At 38.5% G+C, this 26,287-nt stretch overlaps 1 protein-coding gene across 2 annotated transcripts in view; it reads left to right on the forward strand.

The window, feature by feature from the left end:
* TRPM4 (transient receptor potential cation channel subfamily M member 4) overlaps positions 1-26,287 on the forward strand; it is a 260,833-nt gene that overhangs the window by 41,215 nt on the left and 193,331 nt on the right. For both annotated transcript variants that reach the window (XM_072425747.1, XM_072425748.1), the window contains exons 3-4: positions 11,508-11,685; positions 16,557-16,737. In XM_072425747.1, coding sequence (XP_072281848.1) covers positions 11,508-11,685; positions 16,557-16,737 — 359 coding nt within the window. The remainder of the gene's footprint in view (positions 1-11,507; positions 11,686-16,556; positions 16,738-26,287) is intronic.

A 26,287-nucleotide genomic window follows, 5' to 3' on the forward strand; every position in this document is an offset into this window, starting at 1 on the left:
GTGTATGTACCTGTGTTTTATATGTTGTAAATTTCCTTGAAAACTAATAAAAACAATTGAAACAAAAGTAAGTTATATCAACTAATGATGCATAATTTATCAGATGAATAATATATAAGTAGTAACTAATCATATATTAATGATTAGTTACTAATCATTTATTAATCATCTGATAATTATTACTACACAGTATTTACATAGCACCATCATATTACGCAATATATATACAACGTATATATTACGCAACACTGTACAAAGTCCATAGTCATGTCACTAACTGTCCCTCAAAGGGGCTAACAATTTAATATCCCTACCATAGTCAAATGTCATTAATGTACTCTAATGTCAATTTTTTGGGGGAAGCCAATTAACCTAACTGCATGTTTTTGGAATGTGGGAGGAAACTGAAATACCCGGAGGAAACCCACGCAGACACAGGGAGAACCTGCAAACTCCATACAGATGGTACTGGCCGAGATTCAAACCTGGGACCTAGTGCTGCAAAGGCCAGACTGTTAACCACAGAGCCATTGATCTTGGGATAATGAATCATGATAATATACTTATTTATTTAAATGTATGTTTATCATATAAATTTGATTAATTGATCATGATCATGGTGAATTTTTTTTAAACAAAATTGGTATTTTCTTTTTATTAGGTATGATATTGAACCTATACAGTCCTATTCCAAGAAAAAAATTCTTTGAACCTGTTCTAATAGCGGCTATTTATTAAATTTTTATTTATATATTTTATTTTTGTTTATTTTGTTGCATATCTTGAAATTCGAGGTAATACTTTAACATCGAATTTGAAAAAAGTTTTTATAATTTGTCAATTAAAGTGTGTCACATCCACGTCTATAACCCTCGGCTTTACCTGCAGGTGGCTTCTTGAGTGAGCAACCCCTGCAGTAAGCTACCATGAATACATCCCAAAAAAGAAAAATCTCAGAAGAAAATAGAGTTTAATTCTGCATGGACAGATTTCTTTGCCTTTACTGCCAACGACGCTGGCTTACCTGTATGCTTGATATGTGGCGAGAAATTGGCAAACAAAAAATGTAACATTGAAAGGCATTTTAAAAACAAGCACTTAGCATTTTCTGAAAAGTACTGGGCCAAAGAGCGATTTCAGAACTACTACGGGCTCGGACTAATTCCTTCAAAGTGGTGTAACTCTCCAAACTCAACTACAGCTGCTAGTTTTGTGGCAGCTCATGAGATCATAAGGAGGGGGAAGCTGTTCACATGAGAATACATGAAAAAATTGTTCATAAAAATATCGGAGCATCTATTCTCCAAATTCAAAAATAACAGGAAATTATTCAGAAAATTAAAGAAATGCCTCTCAGCAAAGACCGTCAAGGACCGGGTCATTAAATGCCAACAAACATTATCAGTAAGCAACTTGATGACATCAATTCAGCTCGAGCATATTCAATTGCCTGTGATGAGTCAAGTGATGTAAACGATATTAAACAGACAGCACTGGTATGCAGATATGTGAACTTTGATGGGCCGCAGGAAGAACGGATTTAATTCATACCGCTAAAGGGCCAAGCGCGGGGACAGGAAATTTGTTAGGCTGTTTTGAGTTGTCTAAAAGCCAAAGGAATAAACACCACTCACCTGGTGTCAGTGTCTACTGATGTGCACCAGTATGAGAGGAGCACAGAAGGGCTTTGTGAATTTACTTCAAAAGTCGCTGGATCGAGAGCTGATGCCGCTTCACCGCATCTTGCACTAAGAAGCACTGTGCGCTCAAACGTTCCCCCCCTGAACACATGGAAGTGATGTACCTCGTTTTTAAGATAGTGAACAAAATAATTGCGAACCGGTTGAAAAAGGTGAAAAGGGTTTTAAGTGAGGAAAAGAAAGGTGCAATCCTGCCTTTCCTGGCACATGAATACAGTGAGCGTCAGGTTGCTTCTATCGTTAACATTTCAAAAACCGCAGTATGACAGTACACAAAAACAAAGTCGGGCACAACAGGCACTGGGGACAACAAAGCTACAACCTGTCAGAGGGAGAAAATGAATCTGAGAGGAATGACCGCATACGAATTCGAATGTCATTCAAGAACCATAGGCTGACGTCAAGTGACATTCCAACACAGTGACAAACTGGGAAAGGGTTGAAGTTCATTTCAAAACAGTTCAAAATAGACTCCTACAGGCAGGTCTGAAGTCATTCTTGGTTTAAACTATTTCATGTCAATCTTTAAAAGGCTTACATACCAACAGACATGCTGCTGCAAACATTACCAGCACTGTGTAATACGTTGGTGCTATCCTGTTTAATATTATAAATCAGTGCTTTTTTTGTTAGATACTGTGCCAGACCTTTCCCCCAGAGAGCCCCTCTATACAGTGGTATGTGAGGAAAAGCGAGTAAGGAAAGCTTTTATGAGGGCTTTGGAGTTGTAATTCTCCATTACCTTTTCAGCAGACCAGCCAGCATGTATCACTGCACCGTGAGCAGAATACTCTGAATCACTGTGTCAGTGGTAAATTGTCAGGCACATTTGAATAACTGGCCCTCCTCCAATGTTGTCATAGGTCATGCAGCTCAAGCTGCACATGATGGCCCATCCCAAGCACTTAGGCTGCTCAGCCACTGTCCAGTATTGAAGCACCCATGCACAGCCTGTATTTATACTTTTATGGACTTTTATAATCCATCTAAAAAAGGTGCCGTAACTCTTTTCCGGTGCGTTCAATGAGAAAAAAAGCCCTGATTATAACCTTTTGTTGCATTGAAAATCAACAGAACATATTAATGTATACTGATCATAATTTTATATACACAATTGTAAAACAAGTACAGCAGAATTTATATACAACAGCTTTTGAAGTACATTCCTAAGCAATATTTTACAAAAAGAGCTTAAAACATATGATGTAATTTGATCCTAAATACTGTTGCGTTCAGTTCAAAAGTCTATTTACATTTTGTTTGTAGTACAATTTTATCCATATGTTTTCCTCTGGCATGTATTGCTACAAAGGTAATGACATTTCATTAAAAATTATATTTGGGTCCTAAAAAAGTGGTAAAAATTAATAATTTTTATTTCCCAAAACACATTGAAATTATTTTGATGCACTATACTCACTACAGATTATAGCTGGAATAAAAGCCTTTTGTCAAAGAGAACATTTTGTTAATTTAAATATTGTACCTTGTAAATGTCTGATGAAAGTCAGGTACAAAAATGCCAGTAACTAAAAGGTAAGAAGCCAGTAACCAACGATTTGAAGTGTATCCCTCTAGGAGTGAGTAGCGCGGGCGTCAGCACATCCAGGCTCTGGAACCTGAAGTAATTGAAGACTTCAATTCACGTAAAAAGAACATATGCTTTATTGGTCTCCCTTACTTAATTATTTTTGTTCAAGGACTATCCCAGCTATACTGAGGTTCCATTACCATTTATGGTTGCATGCACATTGGATCAATCTAATTGCATTGGATCAGTCTGGTTTTTCAGATTCTTCTGTGGAAGTTACTCAGGAAAGGAAAATGTTTAAAGCATACCTAAATTCAGAAATTTCACTTTACATAAAAAGGTAGACAATCCTTTTATGTAAAGTAAAAACTCTGTTTGTTTAAGTTTTTTTTAAAGCGCAACAACTTTTTTTGCCTCCTGGGATACCTACATCATGCATCCAGGGAGGCTCTTGGGTTCTCCTTTTGCGCCTTTTGGAGCCTTTTCATGAAAAGATTTATTCTCAAATCTTTGACATGTACCAATGTCCTTGATACTATAAGATTTGAAAAATATTGATAAGAATAATATTAAGCACTTTGTAATAGGACCCTGTGTCTTCTGTATTTGTAAGTTTTAAATTGATTACTATTAACTTAGGGTTGCTTTTGTCAAGTCTATATCACTGTTTAGGTAATTCCCCTTGGCCTAGAGCTACTTTTTTCTTTCTCTATTCCATGTTAAATTTTTCAATCCGGGAAAAAGATAGTCTGTTTCTTATTTCTGTTTTTGTTACTTTTGTTATTATATATGTGAAAAATATTTGCTTTTTTCAGTTGATTTTATTTATTCATTATCTTTGCTTTATTTTTGGTCATTATCATATGTTATGTATAAGTCAAATTATTAATTATAAGGGTTTAACTTGTGTGCTCTATATTCAGTCATTTTGATGGATTTTGATGCTTTATGTAAGAATGGAAATGTATATGGTACAAAATATTTTTATATTTTAAATCTCAAAATATGGTTTTACGTCATCCTAAACGATTAAAAGCAGATGTAGCCATACTGCAAGAAACCTATCTTTCTGTTGCAGATCTTTTTCGCCTACACAGAGACTGGGTTGGAAAGATTTATGGCTCTTCTTGACTCAGTAGAACAGGTGTCACTATATTCTTAAGCTACGTACACACTTCCAATTATTATCGTTGGTAAACGAACGACGAACGATCCTGCACGTTATCTGCGAACGATCGTATAGCACCGATCCTGTACATACAGATAACGACACGATCGTTCGTAGATATTGTACACACAATAGATGCGATCGTTTGAACGATACAGGAAGTTACGTGCACCACAGGAAGTTGTACAATAAATAGGGATTGCAAATGACAGACTAATACAGACAGTGATACAGGAGGAGAGGACCCTGCCCCGAAGAGCTTACAATCTAGTAGGTGGTGACTGTTTCTGCTGCATGGAAGATGGATCTCTAAATACTGTTATTTGAGAGCAAACAGCATAGTGATTCCCTCCCTCTCCCAACTCCATTAGTGGCAATTTTGACCTGACTTGTATTTGGTGGATATGTGGAAATTAGGGATGAGCAAGCGAGATTTGTAAGTTAAATCTTGCGGCGAATCGGGCCTTTCTCGCTTACCAAACATTTAATTGAGAACGGCCTTGTGATTCGCCATGAGGTCGTGTTCTCGCCAAATGAGGGGAAAAAGCAGGGCAGTAAAGGTTACTGTTTTGGCAGGAATCGCGTCTGGGAGTGAATCATTTTCTCCTAGGATGCACAGCAAGGCTCAGCAGCCAAATTAGGGGAGATCTGAGCACAGGCATATATACAGGGAAGGGGGGAAGGGGTTAGTCACTTCATCTTGTGTGCTGGGTTTAGGATAGAAGCAGGGAAAGATGTGGATTGTGACAGGGACAGGTTAGGAGCCTTCTGTGTATATATATATATATATATACAGATATTGCAGCTTTTGATGCTACCTGTTCCTATTTACCAAAGAAGCCAGTTTGGTACAGAAAAATTTCTGTCCTACTCTAAGAAAAATACAGATACTTCAGTGTGTGATACCTCTTGCTATTTACCAAAGAAGACCTTTTAGTTAAAAAAAAAAGTTTGTCCTACTATATAAAAAAATACAGATAATTCAGTCTTTGATACATCTTGCTATTTACAAAAGAAGACTGTTTGGTATAGAAACACTTCGGTTCTACTATAAAAAAAATAGAGATTTCAGTGTTTGATACCTGTTCTTATTTACCAAAGAAACCATTTGGTACAGGTGCATTTTTGCTCGAATAAGTAAAAGATGAGTGGTAGACGCAATTGAAGGCATGGCGTTGGGCGACCTGCCACATCTGGCAGGGAGCATACTCCTCGGGAGTCCGCCACTGTAACATAGCAGCAGCAAATTGTTGGAGGCAGCAGCACAAGTTGTCACAGGTCTGGGATGTGTGCGGAGCACCAGTACGCTGGTAGATGTATTGAGGGGGAGGAAAGTGGAGATGGGAGAGGAGGGGAAGAAATGGGGGAGGAGGATTAGGGTGAAACTACACTTTATAGCGCACAGCCAGTATCAGGAGGAGCAAGAAGGGACACTGGCCAGCATCAGCAGTTTCAAGAGGAGGAGGAGGAGGAAGATGATGATTATGATGATGATGGAGACCATGTTGGTGCTGTTGGACAGGACCCGTCTAATCCGCATTTGTGCTGTCATGCCCTGAGCATTGTGTGGGCGATGGAACAACAGGAACTGCTGCAACTTGAAGAGGAGGAGGTGGGTGATGAGGAAGATATTTTGGCACCTACTTGAGGGACAGGAGGAGGATGAGCCCAGGGTACCCTTCTTTCATATGTGTCCACATGTTGCAATGCCTACGGAGGGACCCCCGCATTTACAGCATCAAAAACCGGGATGATTACTGGCTGGCCACCCTTCTGGATCACCGCTACAAAGACAAAATGTCATTGTTTTTACCCAACCCAGCGCAAGAGAAAGAAAAGGTGGCCTGCCTGAGCAGAATACTAAGCGACTAGCTGTGTGAGCAGTTCCGCGCACCTCAATCCACACGGGGAGCTCAGGCAGGCACTGCCTCCACTGTATCCTCCTGTAGCGGCAGCAGCAGTAGTGGCAGCAGGCCGCACACATCCAAAAATCCAGGCCAAGACGGGTGATTTTCTGGATGCCTGGCAACACCTGATGTGGCCACCTCAAACAAGTGAAGTGCGGTGGCATAACCATCAGGAACAGGTGAAGTGTGTGGTGCATGATTACGTTGGCCCTTTTCTGGGTGGTGGTGGTGTTGACAACATCAGTTATGAGGAGGATGCCTGTCCTGACAGTAGTGACGCCGTTAATTTTTGGGTCAAAAAAAAATTAAGTATGCCATCAAGCTTCTTTCATGCCCAGCATCTAGTGCTCTGTCCGAATAAACCTTCAGTGCCGCTGGGGGAATGGTCATGGCTGTCAATGGAAAATGTCAATCACCTCACCCTTTTGAAAATGAACGTAAGGTGGGTTACTAACAACTATCATATCCCCACTGCAGATGTCACTAAATGACTGACACAAGGACTCCCTGGCCAAGATGCCTCTGTGAACCCACAGTGCCCCTTTGCTGAGTCTGTGGCTGGCTATCACCAACACCCTGTCAGCTGAGCCTGCCTTGGTTGAATTTTTCCACTAGTTATCGCAGCGTCCAGGGGTTTTTTTTAAAACTCAATCTCGCTGCGAATTCGTCCGTTTTCGCTTACTGAAATTGTAAGTGAGAACGGCCGGTGTAAATTCGCCCCATGAGAGAATTTTTAATTAAAAAAAATCGCTGGCTGTGCAGATCAATGAATACAGCCATGGCTGCATTCATTGATCAGCTCAGTGTGCGATCCCATGCACTAGAGGTTAAATGGGGACAGTCTCCCCATTCAAAACGGAAATCGGTTCCCCCGAAATTTCGCAGACCCATTGGAAGTTCAAGGAAATGTTCCTTCGAGAAGTTCGGAAAAAAAAAAGAAATTTTCGCGAGAATGCCTGAGGCATTCTTGTTTATCCCCTGTTGGCATTCATGTCATCCACTTCATAATGCAAACTAGCAATATCGTCTACCTTCCTATCGCTTTCAGCACCACAGACCACAGCAACAGTGCTGGCACACAAAACATCTTAGTCTGGCTCTTCTACGTTTAATCACAAATTTCCAATATTTTCCAACACACTTTTGGGTGGCATTGACTATAGACTACACCCAGCTCTAGATGCCAATGCGGTCCCCGCTCCATCTCAGGGCCCAACGCTTCCTCCTTCTTCTGCTGCCGCCTGTCAGTACTCCATTCTGTAAAATTGTACACTCCTGGATGGCATTGACGATGCACTACACCCAGCTCTAGATGCCAGTTACCAATGCGGTCCATGCTCCATCTCAGGGCCCAATGCCTCCTCCTGCTGATGTTGCTTCTGCCACCTGTCAGTACTCCATTCACAAAAATTGTATTACACACTTCTGTGTGGCATTGACGATGATACACCCAGCTCTATATGCCAGTTGTGTAGAGGATAGACACAGGATAGATACATTTCTGGCCTACTGTAACATAAATACAGATATTTCAGTGTTTGATACCTGTTTCCTATTTACCAAAGAAGACCGTTTGGTACAGTGAAATTTCTGGCCTGCTTTAAAATAAATAGATTTTTTTTTTTCCTACAGTACAGTATTGTACAAAATGCCCATATTTGAAACAGATGTATTAAACCAAAGTAGCTATAATTTTTAATTAATTTTTAATTTTTGGCCACTAATTCACTGTTAGTTCCTTTTAACTAGTAATCCAGCCCAACCTAGTGTTGTTCAGGATTCTAAGGCCCTAACCATGTATCTTCTGCAACAAAGTCTGTGTCTTTACTCACAGCTCACAGTTCCCAGTTCCCCTTGGACCTCCTTCCAGCTCACCAGCCAAGACAGAGCCACAGGAATAAGCAGGCTGGGAGTTTATATCCCCAGCCTAATTTCCAGGATGCATTTCAGTTGAGACAGTTATACCTGATCATACCCAGGCCTCTTTAACTCCCCCACCTGGTCAAGTAGCCTGGTACTTGTGTATGTATGTATATGTGTGTATATTATTTATATATATATATATATATATATATATATATATATTCTCCCAAGAAATTTTTTTCAGCTGGGTGGTGGGAAGCTGTAGCCGGGTGGTAAGAAAGGGGATGTGGCAAAACACGGCAAATTTAGTGCTCCCAGTTGTTTATGCCATGGGTAATCAGTAACCTCTTATTGTTTCAGTGTTCTACCTTCTACCAATGAATTGTTACAACTTTGTAATGCCTGCCCCGTTAGTATATCCAATTTTTCTATTCTATGTGTTTTGCCACAGCTGTCCTATGCCGTGTATTGTGACCCAACTTACTAGTGTTTTAAGTTTAAGAGTGTATTCCTTTGTAGTAGTGTAATAGTATAATGAACGTGGTGTAACAAGTTAGGTTTAGCTCATATTAGCAGCAAAAAAACATTTACCCCTTCTGAGTGACTTCTGGCAACTGCTAGGCACCTAGGATTGGTAACAGGCCGTATGTGCTAGGCACCTATGATTGATAACAGGCGGTAAGTGCTAGGCATCTAGGATTGGTAACAGGCGGTAAGTGCTGAACTTTTTCAGAGCTAGAAGTTTTTTAATCGGCAATGGTTCCTGGCATGAGGAATGGACAAATGTAACCTTACTGCCAGTGTGAATTCAGCCTAACTTAAGATGTGCTCCTGTGTCTATATTTAGTTAAAGTGAACTTTTGTGAAAATATTTTTTTTTCACTTGGTTCTTTTACAAAATTAGTCCAGCAGGCCCATGCTGGCTCAGTTTCCACCTTTTCTCTGATGCTTACCTGTAGGTCCAATGCTGCCTTGCACTGCACATGCATGAGATTGAACACATTTTTGTTTTTACATTATAAGAAAGCCTCTGAAGGTGCATGCACAAGGAGCAGTGCAGAGCCTCTTGGGATGACACAAATATCCCAGGAGGCTGCAGAGTTCCCCTTTAGTCTTTGCTGAAATGGAAGTGAAGACTGAAGGGGAGAGGTCCTCTCAATTAAAGTCTTAAAACAAAAAAAACAAAAAATGCACATTTTTCTATTACATAACAGAAAAAGTCACTCTTTAATATAATGGTAAAAATGTGGAGATGCTTTAATAGCATGATGCATGTGATATCAAATGGGGACCAGACAGCCAGTGATCCCCTCTTTTCACTGTCTATATTCTTTTAAAAAAACTGTCTGTGACGTTTATCCGCAGTGTGTAATGATGTCATCGGCAGCGCAGTGTGATAGCTGTGTGTGTGTGTAAAAGCTGCTTGTCATATTCTGCAACCTAACAAATATATATATATATATATATATATATATATATATATATATATATATATATATATATACACATACACACATATGATGCACCAACGTCATCAGAAACTCCTGGGGAACTTTGTCGCACTCGTCGAGGGACAGATCGGAGGGAGAGGACACATCCAGAAGATGGGCACGGACAGGCAGGACACTAGAGGACGCTGATGGGACCAGGTAAGTGTTTATTTTTTATGTTTTTGGCTACCCAGAGTGTGGCTCAGGGTTACCACTTTCAGCATGTTTTTTTTTTTACCACGAGCCACACTCGGGATTACAGGGTTAAAACATGTTCAGCTTCCTAAAATTTCAAATTGTTATGGAAAGATTTAAATGCTGGGATTAGACAAAAAGATTTCTGAGGTTTATCATATAGACAATCTCAGGCAAAGTCCCCAGTACAGACGGCTTGGCTGCTGATTATTTTCAAATGCTTAGAAAAAGTATTTTACCTATATTGCACAGAGTATATAGTGTTCTCTGACATCGAACATGTGGGCTATCTACAGGAGACTTATATTAATGTTTTTCCGAAAAAAGGTAAAGACCTTACTTTACCCAAATCTTATCGTCCTATTTCACTTATTAATGTGGATTCAAAAATGCTTTCAAAAATACTGGCTGAACGACTGGCTAATGTTTTTTTCTTTTGGGATGGTGGGATTTATAAGACGTAGATCAGCCACTATCAATATTAAAAAAGTATTGGCGGTTCTAGAATATGCGAAGACCCATTCACACGAATATTTGGCTATTTTTCCCTTTTGAAGGGCACTAGACAAGGTTGCCCATTATCTCCACAGTTCATCAATCTGACAGTGAAAACTTTGGCACATTTGTTAGTTCTTCATACATTAACTACTTCATAGGTATTCAGTTTGGCCCAATGCAGCTTTGTATAATCCTTCCTGCTGACAATATTCCTATTATCTCTATTCCAAGATACAATATTCCTAAATTACAAGAAATGTTTGAAACCATTTTCAGGTTTGAAAAGTCTTTATTGCCTCTTAATGTTTCCGATAGCACAACATGGCTATCCCTGTCGCCTTTGGTAGTGACCCATGGCTTTATCACCTATTTGGGAATAAAGATAGACAAGACTCCTTCCTCACCTTACCTAATTATCTTATTACCTAAATTATTTTCCTTTATTGTACAAAATATATATGAAAATTTGGAAATGGAAATCGGCTCTTTGGCAGAATTCACTTATTTAGGATGATTAGCTTTTCTAGTCGTCTTTCTTTCCTTATGCAATTAACATGTTGGCGTGCTGACTTTACAGAAGACAATGGCACTTTTTTTTTTTTTGACAGGGCAGGCAGCCTTCTATAGAATTACACAAGTTATATCTGCCAGTGTATGAGGGAGGCATTCAAATCCCAAAAGTGCAGGTTTATAATTTAGCTTGTTTTGTTTAGGTACGTTATTGATTGGGTATAAACATCATTTTGTTTTACTGTTTGACTGGATGCTGCAATTAGTGCCCCTTGGCACCCAGCTCAGGTTTTACATTGCAATGACCCAACTTTCAGCACATTTACATAGCAGTATACTATTTTGCAATACTATAATAGCTTGGAGGGAAGTAAAAAGAAGACTTAGGGTTTCTCCTTATATCTCTAAATATATAACCCCGTCTTTCCATAGGGGAAGAATGTTGTGTGTATGTTATAACTGTACCAGTATTCTGTATACCAGTGTATGAAATTTGATACTGGCCTAGCTGGAAAGAGAAGACTTTATACTTTGTAACATTATTTCACTCCTTGTCACTCATTTTGGTAGTAATGATAACTTTGACAGAATAAACGTTGCTTCTGTTCATATTTCATTTATTAATACATTTATGTTATGACACAGAAAGGAAGAGATGTGTCAATGTGGTCTGGCCAAGCAGAATCATGTGTCAGTAGCCATGGAGGATAACTTTGGAGCAGCCATCATGAGCACCTGGGACTCTGCAGAGCATACAACAGAAGAGCCCACAGATGCCTATGGTGATATTGAGTTTGTCGGTGCTGGTAAGAAGCACAGCAAGGTAAGAATTCCTATTAATTCAGCTCAGTACTTCAGTAAGGTACTTACTGATCAAATTTTTGCTAGTTAATGCTGCTTAGTAAGTTATGTATTCAAATTCAACACCCAAGAGGTACAAAAAAATCTGCTTTAATATAATGAACTTTTTGGTACTGAATTAAAATACATACCATACAATGATATATGTACAGTGTGCTGTGGTAATATCAGTAACATAACTTGCACTGCCACTATCATCTGGAGTACCTGCTTATCTAGACCTATTTTCTGGATACTTCAAGAGCCTGGTACAAAAAAAAAATAGAAAAAAAAATATTCCTCTTGGGGAATATTTTGTGTTTGTGCATCAAGGACAACATTTGCTTTTTTGCCTCCAGTAACATGTATGCTCATCAAATGTTTTACACTTTTATAATCAAGACATCACTAATATCAATCAGAACATTCACACTTAGAGTATCTGAATTGTGAAAGCTTTATTTGCCCTTCCTCCCCTCAAACACAAACAAAACACGTTTCCCTATTACTAACTTACCATACCAATGTGTCTTTAGGTTAAAGCAGCTATTTTACTGGTAACTTTTAAGTTGGCAAGGTAATTTTTAAGACGCAACATGAGAGAAGCAAAATACACAGATCCAAAATACAGCAAGACAAAAGCTTTTGCACTTAAGCTTTCCTTCAGCAAATTCAGCACAGTAGCATGGTCATATAAGGGATCTGGAGCCTACCAGAGGTAGAAAGAAGGAGAACATTCTAGAATGCATAGCTTTTCTGGCATTTGTCTTTTTTTTTTTTTTTTCAAGGCAGTAACAGCCAGGCATCCAGGTACCAACTACAGAGCACAAAATACTAGTTTTGGGGGCATATGATAATACGACCCTGCAGAGTAATACCTCAAGAGAAAAAAATTATGTCAAAACACACCTCCCTGTTACACATGACTGTACCCTTCCAGTACCTGAACCCCATTTAGTTTATTTGGCAGGGTTTATGTTCTAATGATGCCATAGTGATGAAATTGTGGGGAATAGTAGCCACAGATGTCCCCCACGCATTTTTGTTTTTTTACACCTCCATGCCAGGGAAATTGGAAAGTGTTAGAAGTGGGCACTAATGTGTAACAAGGGTAGCGCATTTTGATTGGCAGGGTTTATGTTTTAATGATGCTATAGAAATTAAATAATAAGGGGAGTTGGCCAAAGGTGTCCCCCACTTGCACCTATATTTTTGCTTTCATACACACTGCAGCTCTAGAGAAATTGAGGTTCAAAGAAGAGAAGCAGACAGGGTAGCGTAGTTTGACAGGTATAGATTTGTGACAAGTAGGTATACATTTAGGGGCCCTACCCCAATGCTGCTTGCTATGTAAGTGGCCCTGGGAGTCCCTAATTTGCACTTTCTTTTGAAACAGAAACCCCAAAGTTTCCATTTAGTAATAATCTTATTTTCATTTGGCCCTGCATTGGACTGTTTTATAGACGCAGGTAATGCCGGGGACTGTAGCAACGGCATCACTTGTGTCTATAAACCAGCGGCCTCTCTGCCTATGTGTGGCCCCGCATTGGACTGTTTTAAAGATGCAGGGAATTGTAGTATCGGTGCTATTTCAGTGAAGAGGGAGTTCCAGCCACATTACATTAAGCCAAACATTGGACTGTTTTATAGACGCAGGGAATTGTAGTAGCGGTGCTGCTTTAAGTTTGGCCCACTGTGTATTTGACACCCCTGGTTTAGAGATATGAAAGTTTGTACACAGTGATTTCTATCAGAGTTCCTGCTCCGCTGTGCAGAGCATTAGAGGTGCGGATGGGGGGTGGGCGGGGGAGTTACGGCAGCCGGGCGGAGCAACTGGCTTAAACCTTCTGGGGGGGAACTATAAGAGATAGATAGATAGATAGATAGATAGATATATATATAGTAGTAAATATTAGGAATCTCAAGTATATTTTAGTTATACAAATCATAAGTGATTTACTTAAGCTCCAGTTTGAAAGATGGTTTAAAAAGATGTATTGGTGCATATGGTAAGTCTATAAACTGTACATATAGGTAGTAACATGATTATTAGTAGTGTGTGTGTATGATGTTTGTAAATTAAGGTATGTGTGTAGGTAATGTATAAGAGATATATGTTGTATGTTAATAAATAAATCTCTTAATTTCATCCAGAGATAGTAACAAGGATCATGTAGATGGGCTATTACTACCTCGAGAGATACAATTAGTAGTAGTACAGTATCACATATGCTTTTTACATATTTTAAATTTTATCATTGAATAGAGGATGTCACTTACATCGAAGATGCTGCATATCTTGCAGGGGAGAATAAGGAGGGAAGGGGGGATGTAGACGCTGCTGATGGTAGCTGAGGCACCAGTCAGGGAGACAGTGCTTTCTCCCCTGCAAGCCTCGTCTGCTTGAGAGTGACATCTCTTATGGGGAATGCATGTAGATAATGTGTGTATCTGTTGCATCTTGAGTGTGATGATGATTGCAGTGTATTAAGGTATGATTATGATAATAAACAACAATGTATAAATTAAATACATAACATTTAGGACCATTGAATGAGTTAAAGTATATAACAATCCTACAGAGTATCAAGTTTGGTACTAACAATAGAATTCTATGATGCATCTTCATAATACATATTGTGATATTCTAATCAAAATATGCTAATATAAGGTGGGAATACATACTTATATATTGATAGCATAACATTTTGGGTAGTAACAAATGCTGATACGTTTGACAATACCGAAATCAATTGTTTCAAGTATATTGACAATACATATTGGAACTGTGTATTGGTTACAAAAGATAGGCTTATACATATTCACTCCAATGATAAAATTAAATTATTTTTAGAATGTTTAAGTAAAGTATACCTTAGACTTGTTTAATCACATTTAAAGTCATTGAGTATAGGAGTATGAACATAATTTCAACATCTAAAAGATTGTTTACTTTCAATACGGTAACATAAATATCAAGCACATTAGTTGATATAGGGTTGTGACATGAGCCTAAAAACGAATAGTGTTATATTGTTTGTAGATGAGTCATTACCATCTGGATAAGGATATCTGAACATCTTGAATATACTTATATATAGAGATAAGGATACTAGGCATAGTATAAACCACATTATTGATTAAGATATTTTGAGCTAATAAGTGGCACTTTGTTTGTGGCTTAGCTTTGTTCCACTGATTGATGTATAAAAGCATAAAAGCCTTTAGTATGTATATAGACATATGCGTATACCTCTGTGGGTAGGGATGCTTGTGTTTATGTAGATACATTTACATATATCTTAAAGATAAAAGGGTTTTCGTGTAAGTACAAATTTTATTTAAATTAGGAAAGGGGGTGCATGCTTACTTGTACCTGCACAGTTTGTCAGAGAAATGGTTTAAAAGCTCTGTGTGTCATTTAGACCTGGAGCTTGTGTAGCTTTGAGATTTATTACCCATTTGGTTTCCATTTGAAATAGTTTTTCATCTATATTCCCACCTCTGGGTTTGGTGGGGAGATGTTCCAGACCAAAGAAACTTGGAACATGTGTGTCAGCATGTCTGGTCCCCACGTGATAACAAAAAGGTTTGAAAAAATGATTTTATCAACTGATATGGAATATATGTGTTCAAATATGCATTTTTTGAGAGGTCTCTTCATCTTGCTGACATAAAAGCCTCCGCATATGCAAGTGAGGAGGTAAATAACCCCCTTCAGTAGTACAGTCTGTGTAATGATGCAGTCTATAGTTGGTTCCATTTGGGAGTGTGATGGTGAGATCTTCCTTAATCCATGCACATTGTTTGCATCGTCCGTATCTGAAAGTTCCATGAACTCCAGGAGTGTGTGCTGACTATGGGTTGCCCCAAAAGTGACTCGATACTAAATGATCTCTCAAGGACCGTGATTTTTGGTAAGTTATCATTGGTTTGTCACCAATGAATTTACTTATTTTGGGGTCTGATTTTAGAATATGCCAGTGTTGGGTCAGAATTTTATATATCAGATCATGGTGTTTATTTTATCTTGTAACTATACCAGTCAGTGGTGGGGTTTGTTTGGAGCGTTGTAGTATAGTGTTGAATTTGAACAATAAGTCTTTCCTATGGTGTTGGAGTGCTCTTTGGTAAGATTTTTTTGAAAAGTTTATTAGAGTGACCTCTAAGTAAGAGTCTTTTTTGTAATTTCGTAGCCTCGTATGTACAGTCTGATTCTGTAGTACAGTTTCTTTTGAGTCAGAGGTATTGGCTAAAAGGAATGCTCTTGATGAGAAATTGAGGCTGTGCCCTATGCGCGTGTATATGGTGTTGCCTGCTGTTGAATAGTGTAGTTGAGAGTTTAGTTGTCATCAATTCTGAAGAATAAATCTAAAAATGGTATCTGTGTTGTGCTTAGTTCCATTGTAAAATTATTTTGTATGTTTTGTATTTATTTGAAAAATTGTTCCAGAAGTGAAGGTGGGCCTGTCCAAAAAACTAAGATGTCATCTATGTAACGTTTCCATAAAAAGATGTGTTGTTTGTATTGTTGTGTGGTGGGGTTGGTAAATAGGTTTTTCTCCTAGGACAGATTCCTGGCAACGCCTTGTATTTGTAGGTATGTGTTGCCGTCAAATGTGAAAATGTTTTTGAGGATGTAGGTAAGTAAAGAAATAATGATAGATTTTTTTCTAGGAGCTGTGGGGTATGCTTCCTGTAGGCATTTAGATAGTCCTTGTATACCTAAGGCTTGGGGCATGCTACACTGTTTGATACACTGTTTGATAAAAGAAAAGGTAATATTCAATTCCATTGTTATTTTGTAGGCACAAATGTTTTAACAACTTTTTTTTTTTTTTTTTTTTACTTCAGTTCATTCGCTTGTCAAATGAGACTGATTCATCTATTGTGTATAACCTAATTACCCATCACTGGAAGATTCCTCCGCCTAACTTAGTGGTGTCAGTTGTTGGTGGTGACGGTGACTTTAAAATGAAAACATGGCTCAAGGATATCCTGAGGAAGGGGCTGGTCAAGGCAGCACAAAGTACAGGTCAGAGAATATGGTCTTAATTCCTTCTTCCATTTGTATATGTCATGCACCTAGCTGTAATTATTACAAAGATTGCTTTAATTTATTGTAGAGTGTCATATGAGGTAAAGGGCAGCCACTTGTACTTATTATCATTTCAGATGCCCAGCCATGTGCAGGAAAGTAATGATGAAATTTGGATTGGAATTTCTGCATATTTGTAGTCAACATTTTTTGTTGCACACACATAATTACTTGTCCAGAGTTTGACCCTGGACATCAACTGCATCAAGTTAATAAAATGCAAAAGATAGATAACCCAGTTCCTTACTATTTAAATAGGAACAGAGAGCAACCATAGTGACATAGTGCCAGTGTGTTGGAACTGCTTAAGTAATAGAACAGCTGACAAAGTAGGAAGAGGATAGTCAGTTGTTAACAAACTGGTGGCAAACAATTTATCTGTGTGTAGAGAAGTGTGTGTGTAATATGAGTGAGAAAGACCGCTATTAGACAAATACGATGTTTAATCTTAGTTGTAGATTTATGAAAAGAGCAATGACAAAATAATTGCAGTTGCTCTCTGCTTTTGTTACACACTTGTTTCCCTGTATGATATTGTATAGCAAGCAGGAGTTAGATGTGGAACACCTTATGAGAAGTTGGTCTATGGAATCTTGGGGGAGTGCTGCCTTCTTGATCCCTTAATCTGCTCCTTTTATATTTCTTTCAGTGGCAATTCTACTTTTCCCAATTCCTTTGATAACTTTTAACCTCCCGACCGTTAAGCCCGACCTTCGTACGGGCTAAAAAAAGTTGCTGTTTTGGTTAACCCCGAGATTTTCCGTAAATTAAAATCCCCACTTACCTGGTCCCGCTGTGCTCATCCAGCGTCGTGTTCGTGTTCCAGCGTCGTCCTCCGTCGATCGTCGTCCGTCGATCTCCCTCTCCAGCGTCGGGTGCCTTCTCCTATACCAGCGGGACCGGTAAGAAGCCGGCCAGCATCTTGTGTTCCGCTGGCGGAAACACAAGATGCCGGCCGGCTTCTTACCTGGTCCCGCTGATCGTCCCGCATCGTTCTCTGTCCAGCGCCGGGTGCCTTCTGAAATGAGAAGCCGTCCGGCGGAGAAAAAAAAAAGCCGCTCTGCTTCTCCCTGCGTGCTCGATGACGTCGGCGCGTGTGCGGGAAATTCAAACTCATTCATTCATTTTGTATTGGATTGAATACAAACTCCTGTATCCAATCCAATACAAAATAATTCAAATAAATACAAAGTGTGTAATTAGTAAATTCAAACTCTCATTTTGTATTGGATTGAATACAAACTCCCGTATCCAATCCAATACAAAAAAATAAAAGTAAATAACTTGGAAATTCAAATTCATATTTTGTATTGGATTGGATACAAACTCGTGTATCCAATCCAATACAAAATAATATAAAATTAATACAAAGTACATAACTGGTAAATTCAAACGCTCATTTTGTATTGGATTGAATACAAACTCCCGTATCCAATCCAATACAAAAAAATAAAAAAAAATAAAAGTAAATAACTTGGAAATTCAAATTCATATTTTGCACTGGATTGGATACAAACTCCCGTATCCAATCAAATACAAAATAATTCAAAACAAACTCCAATAAATACACAATCAAAGTTTTAAAAATTGCCACACTAGGAGGTGTTTTAGAATAATATAGTACTTTACAATATACAGAGTTATTGCTTTTTCAGTATTTTTGATTTGTTTATGTAGTCATGTTTAAGCTGATTTTTGTGTTTTTCCTTTATTTTATTGAAAGTAATTTTTTTTTTTTACATGATTGTGTGTTTCTAACTTTTTTATATTCATAATATCTACTAGACCCTTGTTCGGACATATTTCTGTAAGTTACAGGTCTACAATTTAAAAAAAAAAAAAAAAAAAATCTCATGAAAAAAATTTCATGAAAAACAGTGGAACACTTTTGGTACAGAAATCTAGACCTCAGTGTAACGCTCAGGTGGTTAATAAAAAAAAAAAAAAGAATAATAATAACACAACAAAAACGGCAACAAAATGAAAGACCCACTAACAGAACAAAAAACAAGGATAAATGATCAGATACTCATATTAAGTAGTAGTCTCATCATATTATTTCACATATTAATGAACATTATTCTCACAACAAACTGAAATATGGATGGAAATATGACCATTGGTAATAGACTAGTGGGTAATTAGAGGTAAGAAAGAGTAAAAGTAGAGAGCAAAGTGAAGAAGAGAGAGAGGGGAAGGTGTAAATGTACAAACAAGCTATTCGTTTAGCTAATTTAGGGCATTTGTCTCAGTGGGAGGCCATTAGGGCCTCAGATATAGTGATCCCAGTGTGCCCATATATCATGAGAATTTTCTAGTAGCATTTAAGTTATGGCGCAATACAATACATTTTTCTGAGACATTTGGAGATCACTGGTTGGCAGACCCAGCAAGTGAGACAAAGGATCTAGTCAGATGTCACATGTCGAATACATTCTTTCCAAATTAAAGAAGCTATTATGGCAGAGGCAAGATCCCAGGTATAGTTAACTTTAAATGGCAAACCTATTACACTCTGAACGAATCTCTCCCATCAAACCTTGGCTCTCTGTAGAGCACTGCGACCACTACTGGCTTACTGAGGGCTTTCCTTTTCAACTAATCGCACACAGAGGAAATAAATCGCCAACCTTCCGTCTGGGGGACCTTGCTCTTTGGAACTTTTGAACTTCCTCAGATCCAGCTCCCAGATTGGAAACTGCACACTTCGGTCCTGAATCCTCTGGCTCCATCTGACTGGCAACCAGCCAAAAAGAGGCAAGAGCGGGGTTCCCCCCAGCACACCAGTCAAGATCTAACCTGATCTGTAGGTGATCCACATCCACTTTGACGCAAAACCTCCCACCTTGCGTGGAATGGTAGATATGCAAACCACCACCTGAACTTGTTTTATTTTTTTGATCTGTTTGATTTTTTAATTCCCCTTAATTACTGTTCTTGAGATAAAGCATCACTATGCTTAGATACACCCCTCTCATGTTGCACTAACCTACTCAAATAATCCCACCTGTTATGATTGATTTGAGGCACTAACTTGTTTACACGTGCTGTATTGTGCTACTGATGTGCTAGGACATATGTTCTTTAAGATCTTCTTGCTAGTCAGGATTTACTGTAGTACTATACTTGGTTGCAGTTCAGCAACTCTATTTTGATATGCTGAGGCAGTTTTACCTGTTAGCAATGTTTTGGGGTATTGATATGCTTGCGCATATTTTGCTGATTTGTAAGATGCACCCCTCTGCTATTGCATTGACATGCTCAGACAGTTTCATATGTTAATATTGGTTTGAGACACCAATATGTTTGAGCATGCAGTATTGTTATGACATTAATGTCCTCAGGCATATCCTCTTCATTATTTGCCTGCTAGTCTTGATATGTTGTAGCATGTTGCGTGGATGCAATTCAGCATCTCTGCATCGAGCTGGTTAGATAGTTCACCCGTTAGTATTGTTTTGAGATACAGATATGCTGGACCATATTTTGTTGTAATTGGGACATTAATCTAGCACCAAATTGCCTCAGCATGCCTTATTGCTTTTCTAATGTTTAATTGATATTTGCATTTTAAGTTATTCTTCCCTAGCTGGTAATACATGTTTAACTAACTTACTCCTCCCCCACACACATATCATCTTTGATTACACTAGTGTAATATCTGCTTAGACTTATTTATGCCTGGCCCATATGGTAGGAGTTCCACCCTGACCATTCGAGCCTCCCTAAGGGACACTGTGCGGCCGATCTGCGCACACCTCTACCCCAACATAAATTTCCCCCCCACCCCTCGAGCTTCATATATACTATTTTTATTTGGAATTTTCAGTTCTCGTACTAATTATTTTTTTAAATTATTTTCAAATCTCACATTTCTCAAGAACTGTACGATATTCTCCACTCACTCCCCAGCCCAATCTGTTAGAAACCCTCATATTTCTCCTATCCAACCCAAGGTCATACTTGTTTAGACATCGGACAGCTTAAGATAATTTCCTACAATGTCAATGGTCCTAACACCCCTGAAAAACAGGTAATGCTGTTAACTGATCTCCATAGGCAAAGGACCCAGGTAGCATTTATTCAAGAGACCCACTTCTGTAATGATATAGTTACATATTAGGTTAGGTTGAAAAAAGACATAAGTCCATCAAGTTCAACCACTAGGGAAATAAACGTATCCCAGATATAAAACCTTATAAGACATAGTTGCTCCAGAGAAAGGCAAAAAATTACCCTGGTACAATTTGCTTCACCAGGGAAAAAAAATCCTTCCTGATTCCATGAGGCAATCCGATGTTCCCTAGATCAACAGTCTCTGTTATCTTTACTTTAAATCCTTAATACCCAGTATATTCTGTGCTTCTAGAAAAGCATCCAGCTTTTTCTGAAAGCAATCTATAGTAGTTTCTGAAACTACTTCTTGAGGGAGCCCATTCCATATTTTTACAGACCTTACAGTGAAGAATCCCTTCCTTATCTGGAGCTTAAACTTCTTTTCCTCTAGGCACAAATGGTGAAATAGTGCCCTTTTGTTCTTTGTAATGGTTTCAAAGTGAATAATTGGGAAGAGAGTTTTCTATACGGACCATTTATATATTTATACCCCCCCCCCCCCCCTTCTCAAAGGAGAATAGATTCAGTTCAGCTATTCTCTTCTCATAGCTGAGCTCCTCCATTCTTTTATTAGTTAAGTTGCCCTTCTCTGCACTCTCCCCTACTCTACAATGTTCTTTATGTGAACTGGTGCCCAAAACTGGACTGCATATTCCAGATGTGATCTGATCAATGCTTTGTATAGGGGCAGGATTATGTCTCCATCTCTGCAGTCTATTCATCTTTTAATACAAGTACTTTACTAGCTTTAGATATTGCAGCTTGGCATTGCATGCTGATATTAAGTCTATGATCTACCAGATCCTTTTCCATTTCTGACTCCCCAAATGTATTCCCCCTAGATAATATGAAGCATGCATGTTGTTACCCCTCAAGTGCATAACTTTACATTTATCTATATTAAATGTCATTTGCCACTTGGCTGCCCAATCAAACAGTACATTCGGGTCTGCTTGTAGATTATAGACCTCCTGTATGGACTTAATTCTATTACATAGTTTGGTGTCATCTGCAAACACAGAAATGGTACTTTTAATCCCAAACTCTATATCATTTATAAAAATTTTAAATGGGGTACACCACTAAAAAACTTTGACCATTCAGAGTATGAATCATTAATTACAACTCTCTGGATGCAGTCTTTAAGCCAGTTCTCTATCCATTTACAGATTGACTTTTCTAAACCTATTGACCCTAACTTGCATAATACCCATCTGTGGGGTACGGTGTCAAATGCTTTTGCAAAGTCCAAGTACACTATATCAACTGATATTCCACTGTCTACCTGTTTACTTACTGCCTTGTAAAAGAGAGTAAATTTGTTTGACGACTTCAGTCTTTTTTGAAGCCATGCTGACTATCCCTTATAATATTATTTTCTAGCAAAATCTCCTCTATGTGGTTCTTTATCAAACTCTTTAGGACCTTTCCATCTATGGACGTTAAATAGGAACCACATTGGCCTTACGCCAATCCATCGGTACCATGCCAGTGACAAAAGAGAGTTTAAAATTTAGAATTAATGGCTTTGAAATACCCAAGCTCCAGTCTTTGAGCTAATACTACACTATCCTATCCCCTTCTCTACTTTGAACCCCAGTTTCAATGAAACTGGGGAGATGTACACAACCAAAAATGTAGGTGCAAGTGGGGGACGCCTGTGACTAACACCCTCTAAAATTTAATCACTAAGGCATTGTCAGAACATAAAGAACTCCACCCATCAAAAAAATTCACCGTTACACATTGCTGAATGCTTCTAGCACCTCAACCTCAATTTCTCAGGAAGGAGGGGGTACAGGTGAACAAACTTAGAGGTGCAAGTGGGGGACACCTGTAGCTAACACCCCCTAAAATTTCATCATTAGGCCATCATCAGAACATAAAAAACTCTGCCCATCTAAAAAATCTATCCTGTTACACATTGCTGGAGGCTTCATGCACCTGAACCCCAAATTCTCCCCTGGTAGATTTATATGACGGGTAGATTTTTTCCTTAGAACACCGGTGCTTCATCTGTGGTGGGCGGAGCTACCTGCGGGACTCAAGGGAGTCCCTGCTGCTGATAGGAGTCCTGTGTCCCATGTGTGTCCTCATTGATTAATTTATTTCAAAGTAGTCCTACACATGCATACTGCACTTCTGTTCTGTTTGTTCTGTTTGTATTCTGTTGTTGTAACAGGTAAAATGAAAAAAAGATTAAAACTTTAAAAAGTTTATAGGCTTTGTTATGTTTTGCGTTTCCAGACTATTTTTCTTTAGTGGAAGAAGGGGGCAAAATGAGTCTTTTGATTGTAAAGGTTGCCGATCCCTGCCCTAGACTGTATAAAACATGCATGTTAGCCCCTGAGTGCATAAATTTACATTTCTCTATATAAATTGTCATTTGCCACTTGGCTGTCCACTTAAAAAGTACATCCAGGCCTGCTTGTAGATTATAGATGTCCTGTATGGATTAAATTCCATAACATAGTTTGGTGTTATCTGCAAACACAGAAATGGTACTATTAATCCCAAACTCTATATCATTTATAAAGATGGTAAACAGTAAAGGTCTCAACACTGTACTCTGGGGTACACCACTAATAACCTTAGCCCTCAAGTGCATAACTTTACATTTATCTATAATAAATATAATTTGCCAATTGGCTGCCCAATCAAACAGTACATCTAGGTCTGCTTGTAGATTATAGACATCCTGTATGGACTTAATTCCATTACATAGTTTGGGGTCATCTGCAAACACAGAAATGGTACTTTTAATCCCAAACTCTATATCATTTATAAAGATGTTAAACGGTAAAGGTCCCAACACCGAACCCTGGGGTACACCACTAATAACCTTAGACCATCCAGAGTATTAATCATTATTTAACTCTCTGAACGCAGTCCTTAAACAAGTTCTCTATCCATTTACAGATTGGCTTTTCCAAGCCTATTGACCCTATGTTGCATATAGACCATCTGTGGGGTACAGTGTCAAATGCTTTTGTAAAGTCAAAGTACACTATATCAACTGCTATTCCACTGTCTACCTGTTTACTTACTTCCTTGTAAAAGAGAGTAAATTTGTTTGACAACTACGGTCTTTCTTGAATCCATGCTGTCTATCACTTATATTATTTTGTAGTAGAAACTCCTCGATGAGGTTCTTTACCAAACTCTACAGGACCTTTTCAACTATGGACGTTAAACTTACCTGTCTGTATTTACTTGGTAATGACTTTGTTCCCTTTTTGAAGATAGGAACCACATTGACCTTATGCCAATTCATTGGTACCAAGCTAGTGATTGAAGAGTCTCTAAAAACTAAAAACAATGGCTTTGAAATAAACGAGCTCAGCTCTTTAAGGACACATGGATGGTATCCATCAGGTCCTGGTGCTTTGTCAACCTTTAATGTTGCTCAACTGTTTTCAATCATATCAATTTTGAGCCTTTGTGACTCATTTAAGGCAGTGGCATTGCTATTAGCAGTTTAGATTTCAGCTCTGCCATTTTCCTTTGTGTACACTGAGCTAAACAAAAAGTGTTTAGTAAATCTGCCTTTTGTTTATCCCCAGTTACCAATTCAGAGCCATCCTTTAAGGGACCTACATGCTCGGAACCTGATATATTAGGATATATTAGGAAATAAATGGGCTTTGCCTTACTTTTCTTTGCAATCTGTCTTTCATTTTTAAGTTTTGCACATTTTCTTCTTTTTACATCTTTGTAATCTTCTTTAACGTTTTCAAATGGTGATGGTGATCCTTCATTTTTATATTTGGAATGCCCTTTTGTTATTCTTTATGGCTTTTTTACCATTAGCGGTCAGCCACATTTGGTTTACTTTTAGCCTCTTAAACTTATTACCCATTGGAATATATTTTTCAGTGTGTTTGTGTAGAACACACTTGAAACATTCCCATTTCTGTTCTGTGTTCTTTGAGGACAATATTCTTTCCCAATCCAAGTCACAGAGAGCCGCCCTTAAAAATGGAAAATTTGCTCTCTTAAAATTGAATGTTTTTCGTGTTTTTGCTTCCTGTTTACAGCTTACATTAGCCCTCCTAGCGTTCTAATTCTCTCGGTATTTCCATGCAAAAAGGGAGTTAATTTTTTGGGGGGCTGGAGATCAGAGGAGGAGGACGTGTTCCCAGGACCTGCGGGACCAGCAGGATGCCGGGGGATGCCGACGGAGCAAAGTGGGTTTTTTAAAAGTTTAAAGTGACCATAAGTATGATTCAGGATTACCGCTTTTATCAGGTAAAGTCCATCCTGATTCACACTCGGGATTACAGCTAGGGGGGTTAAATGAAATCATATTATGGTCACTGCTACCCAGATTCTCTTTTATATGCACATTTGTTAAAAGCTCTGCATTGTTAGAACGTAACAACTATGTCCAGCAGAGTATCTTTTCTAGTTGGTGCTTCTATAAACTGTACCATAAAATTATCTTGTAATAAATTCATAAATGTCCACCTTTTCACTGTTTTGTAGTCCCATTACTCCAGTCAATGTCAGGGTAGTTAAAATCTGCCACTAATAAAACATTACCGGATTTTGAAGCTATTTCTATCTGTTCTAGTAGTTGATTCACTATTTCTTCCTAGGGGCCTATAGCAGACTCTAATAATTACCTGTGTGTTATGCATCCCCATATTCAATTCTACCCATAATGTCTCAACCTCATCGCTTGCTTCATCAACAAATTCTTCTTTCACATTCATTTTTAGATCACTTCCCACATAAAAACTGACACCACCACCTTTTCCTTTGACTCTGTCCTTATGAAGGAAAGTATAAACAGAAATGTTGACAGCCCAGTCATGTGATGAACAAAGCCAAGATTCAGCAATACCAACTCCAACAAAGTAATAATGTTCTTCATTCATTAAGGCTTCCAAATCCCCTATTTGTTTTGCCAGATTTCTAGCATTGGTGAACAGGTTCTTTCCACCCTGAGCCACACTTGGGGTGGAATTGAGGACTTAACCTGGTTCTCACAAGCATGGGACGTCCTCCAGTGATGCCCGGCCAGCAATTGAGAATCCAGAACATTAAAGCTGGAGCCCCATAATAAATAATTCGGGTGTTCTAGATGAAGCCAGGACTGCTTGAGCCCTGTCTATTTAATATGGGCTCTCAGTGTAGACGGAGGGGGAGGTGTCTTAAGTGGGAGGTTAAAAAATATAAACAGTTTGGAATACTCAGACCCCCTTTTCCAAAGAGGACACATAATACCAATTTAGATATACAGTGGTGTTTGTAAGTCAAGTTCATCAGTTTGTAAGTGTTTAAGAACCATCTTAGATACTTGTAAGTGTTTAAGAACCACCATAGATACCTGTACTGGTAGTATGTCAAAAAGGTACGCCACTTTGGG

The sequence above is a fragment of the Pyxicephalus adspersus genome, chromosome 11 (assembly GCF_032062135.1).
Source record: "Pyxicephalus adspersus chromosome 11, UCB_Pads_2.0, whole genome shotgun sequence".
Lineage (NCBI taxonomy): Eukaryota > Metazoa > Chordata > Amphibia > Anura > Pyxicephalidae > Pyxicephalus > Pyxicephalus adspersus.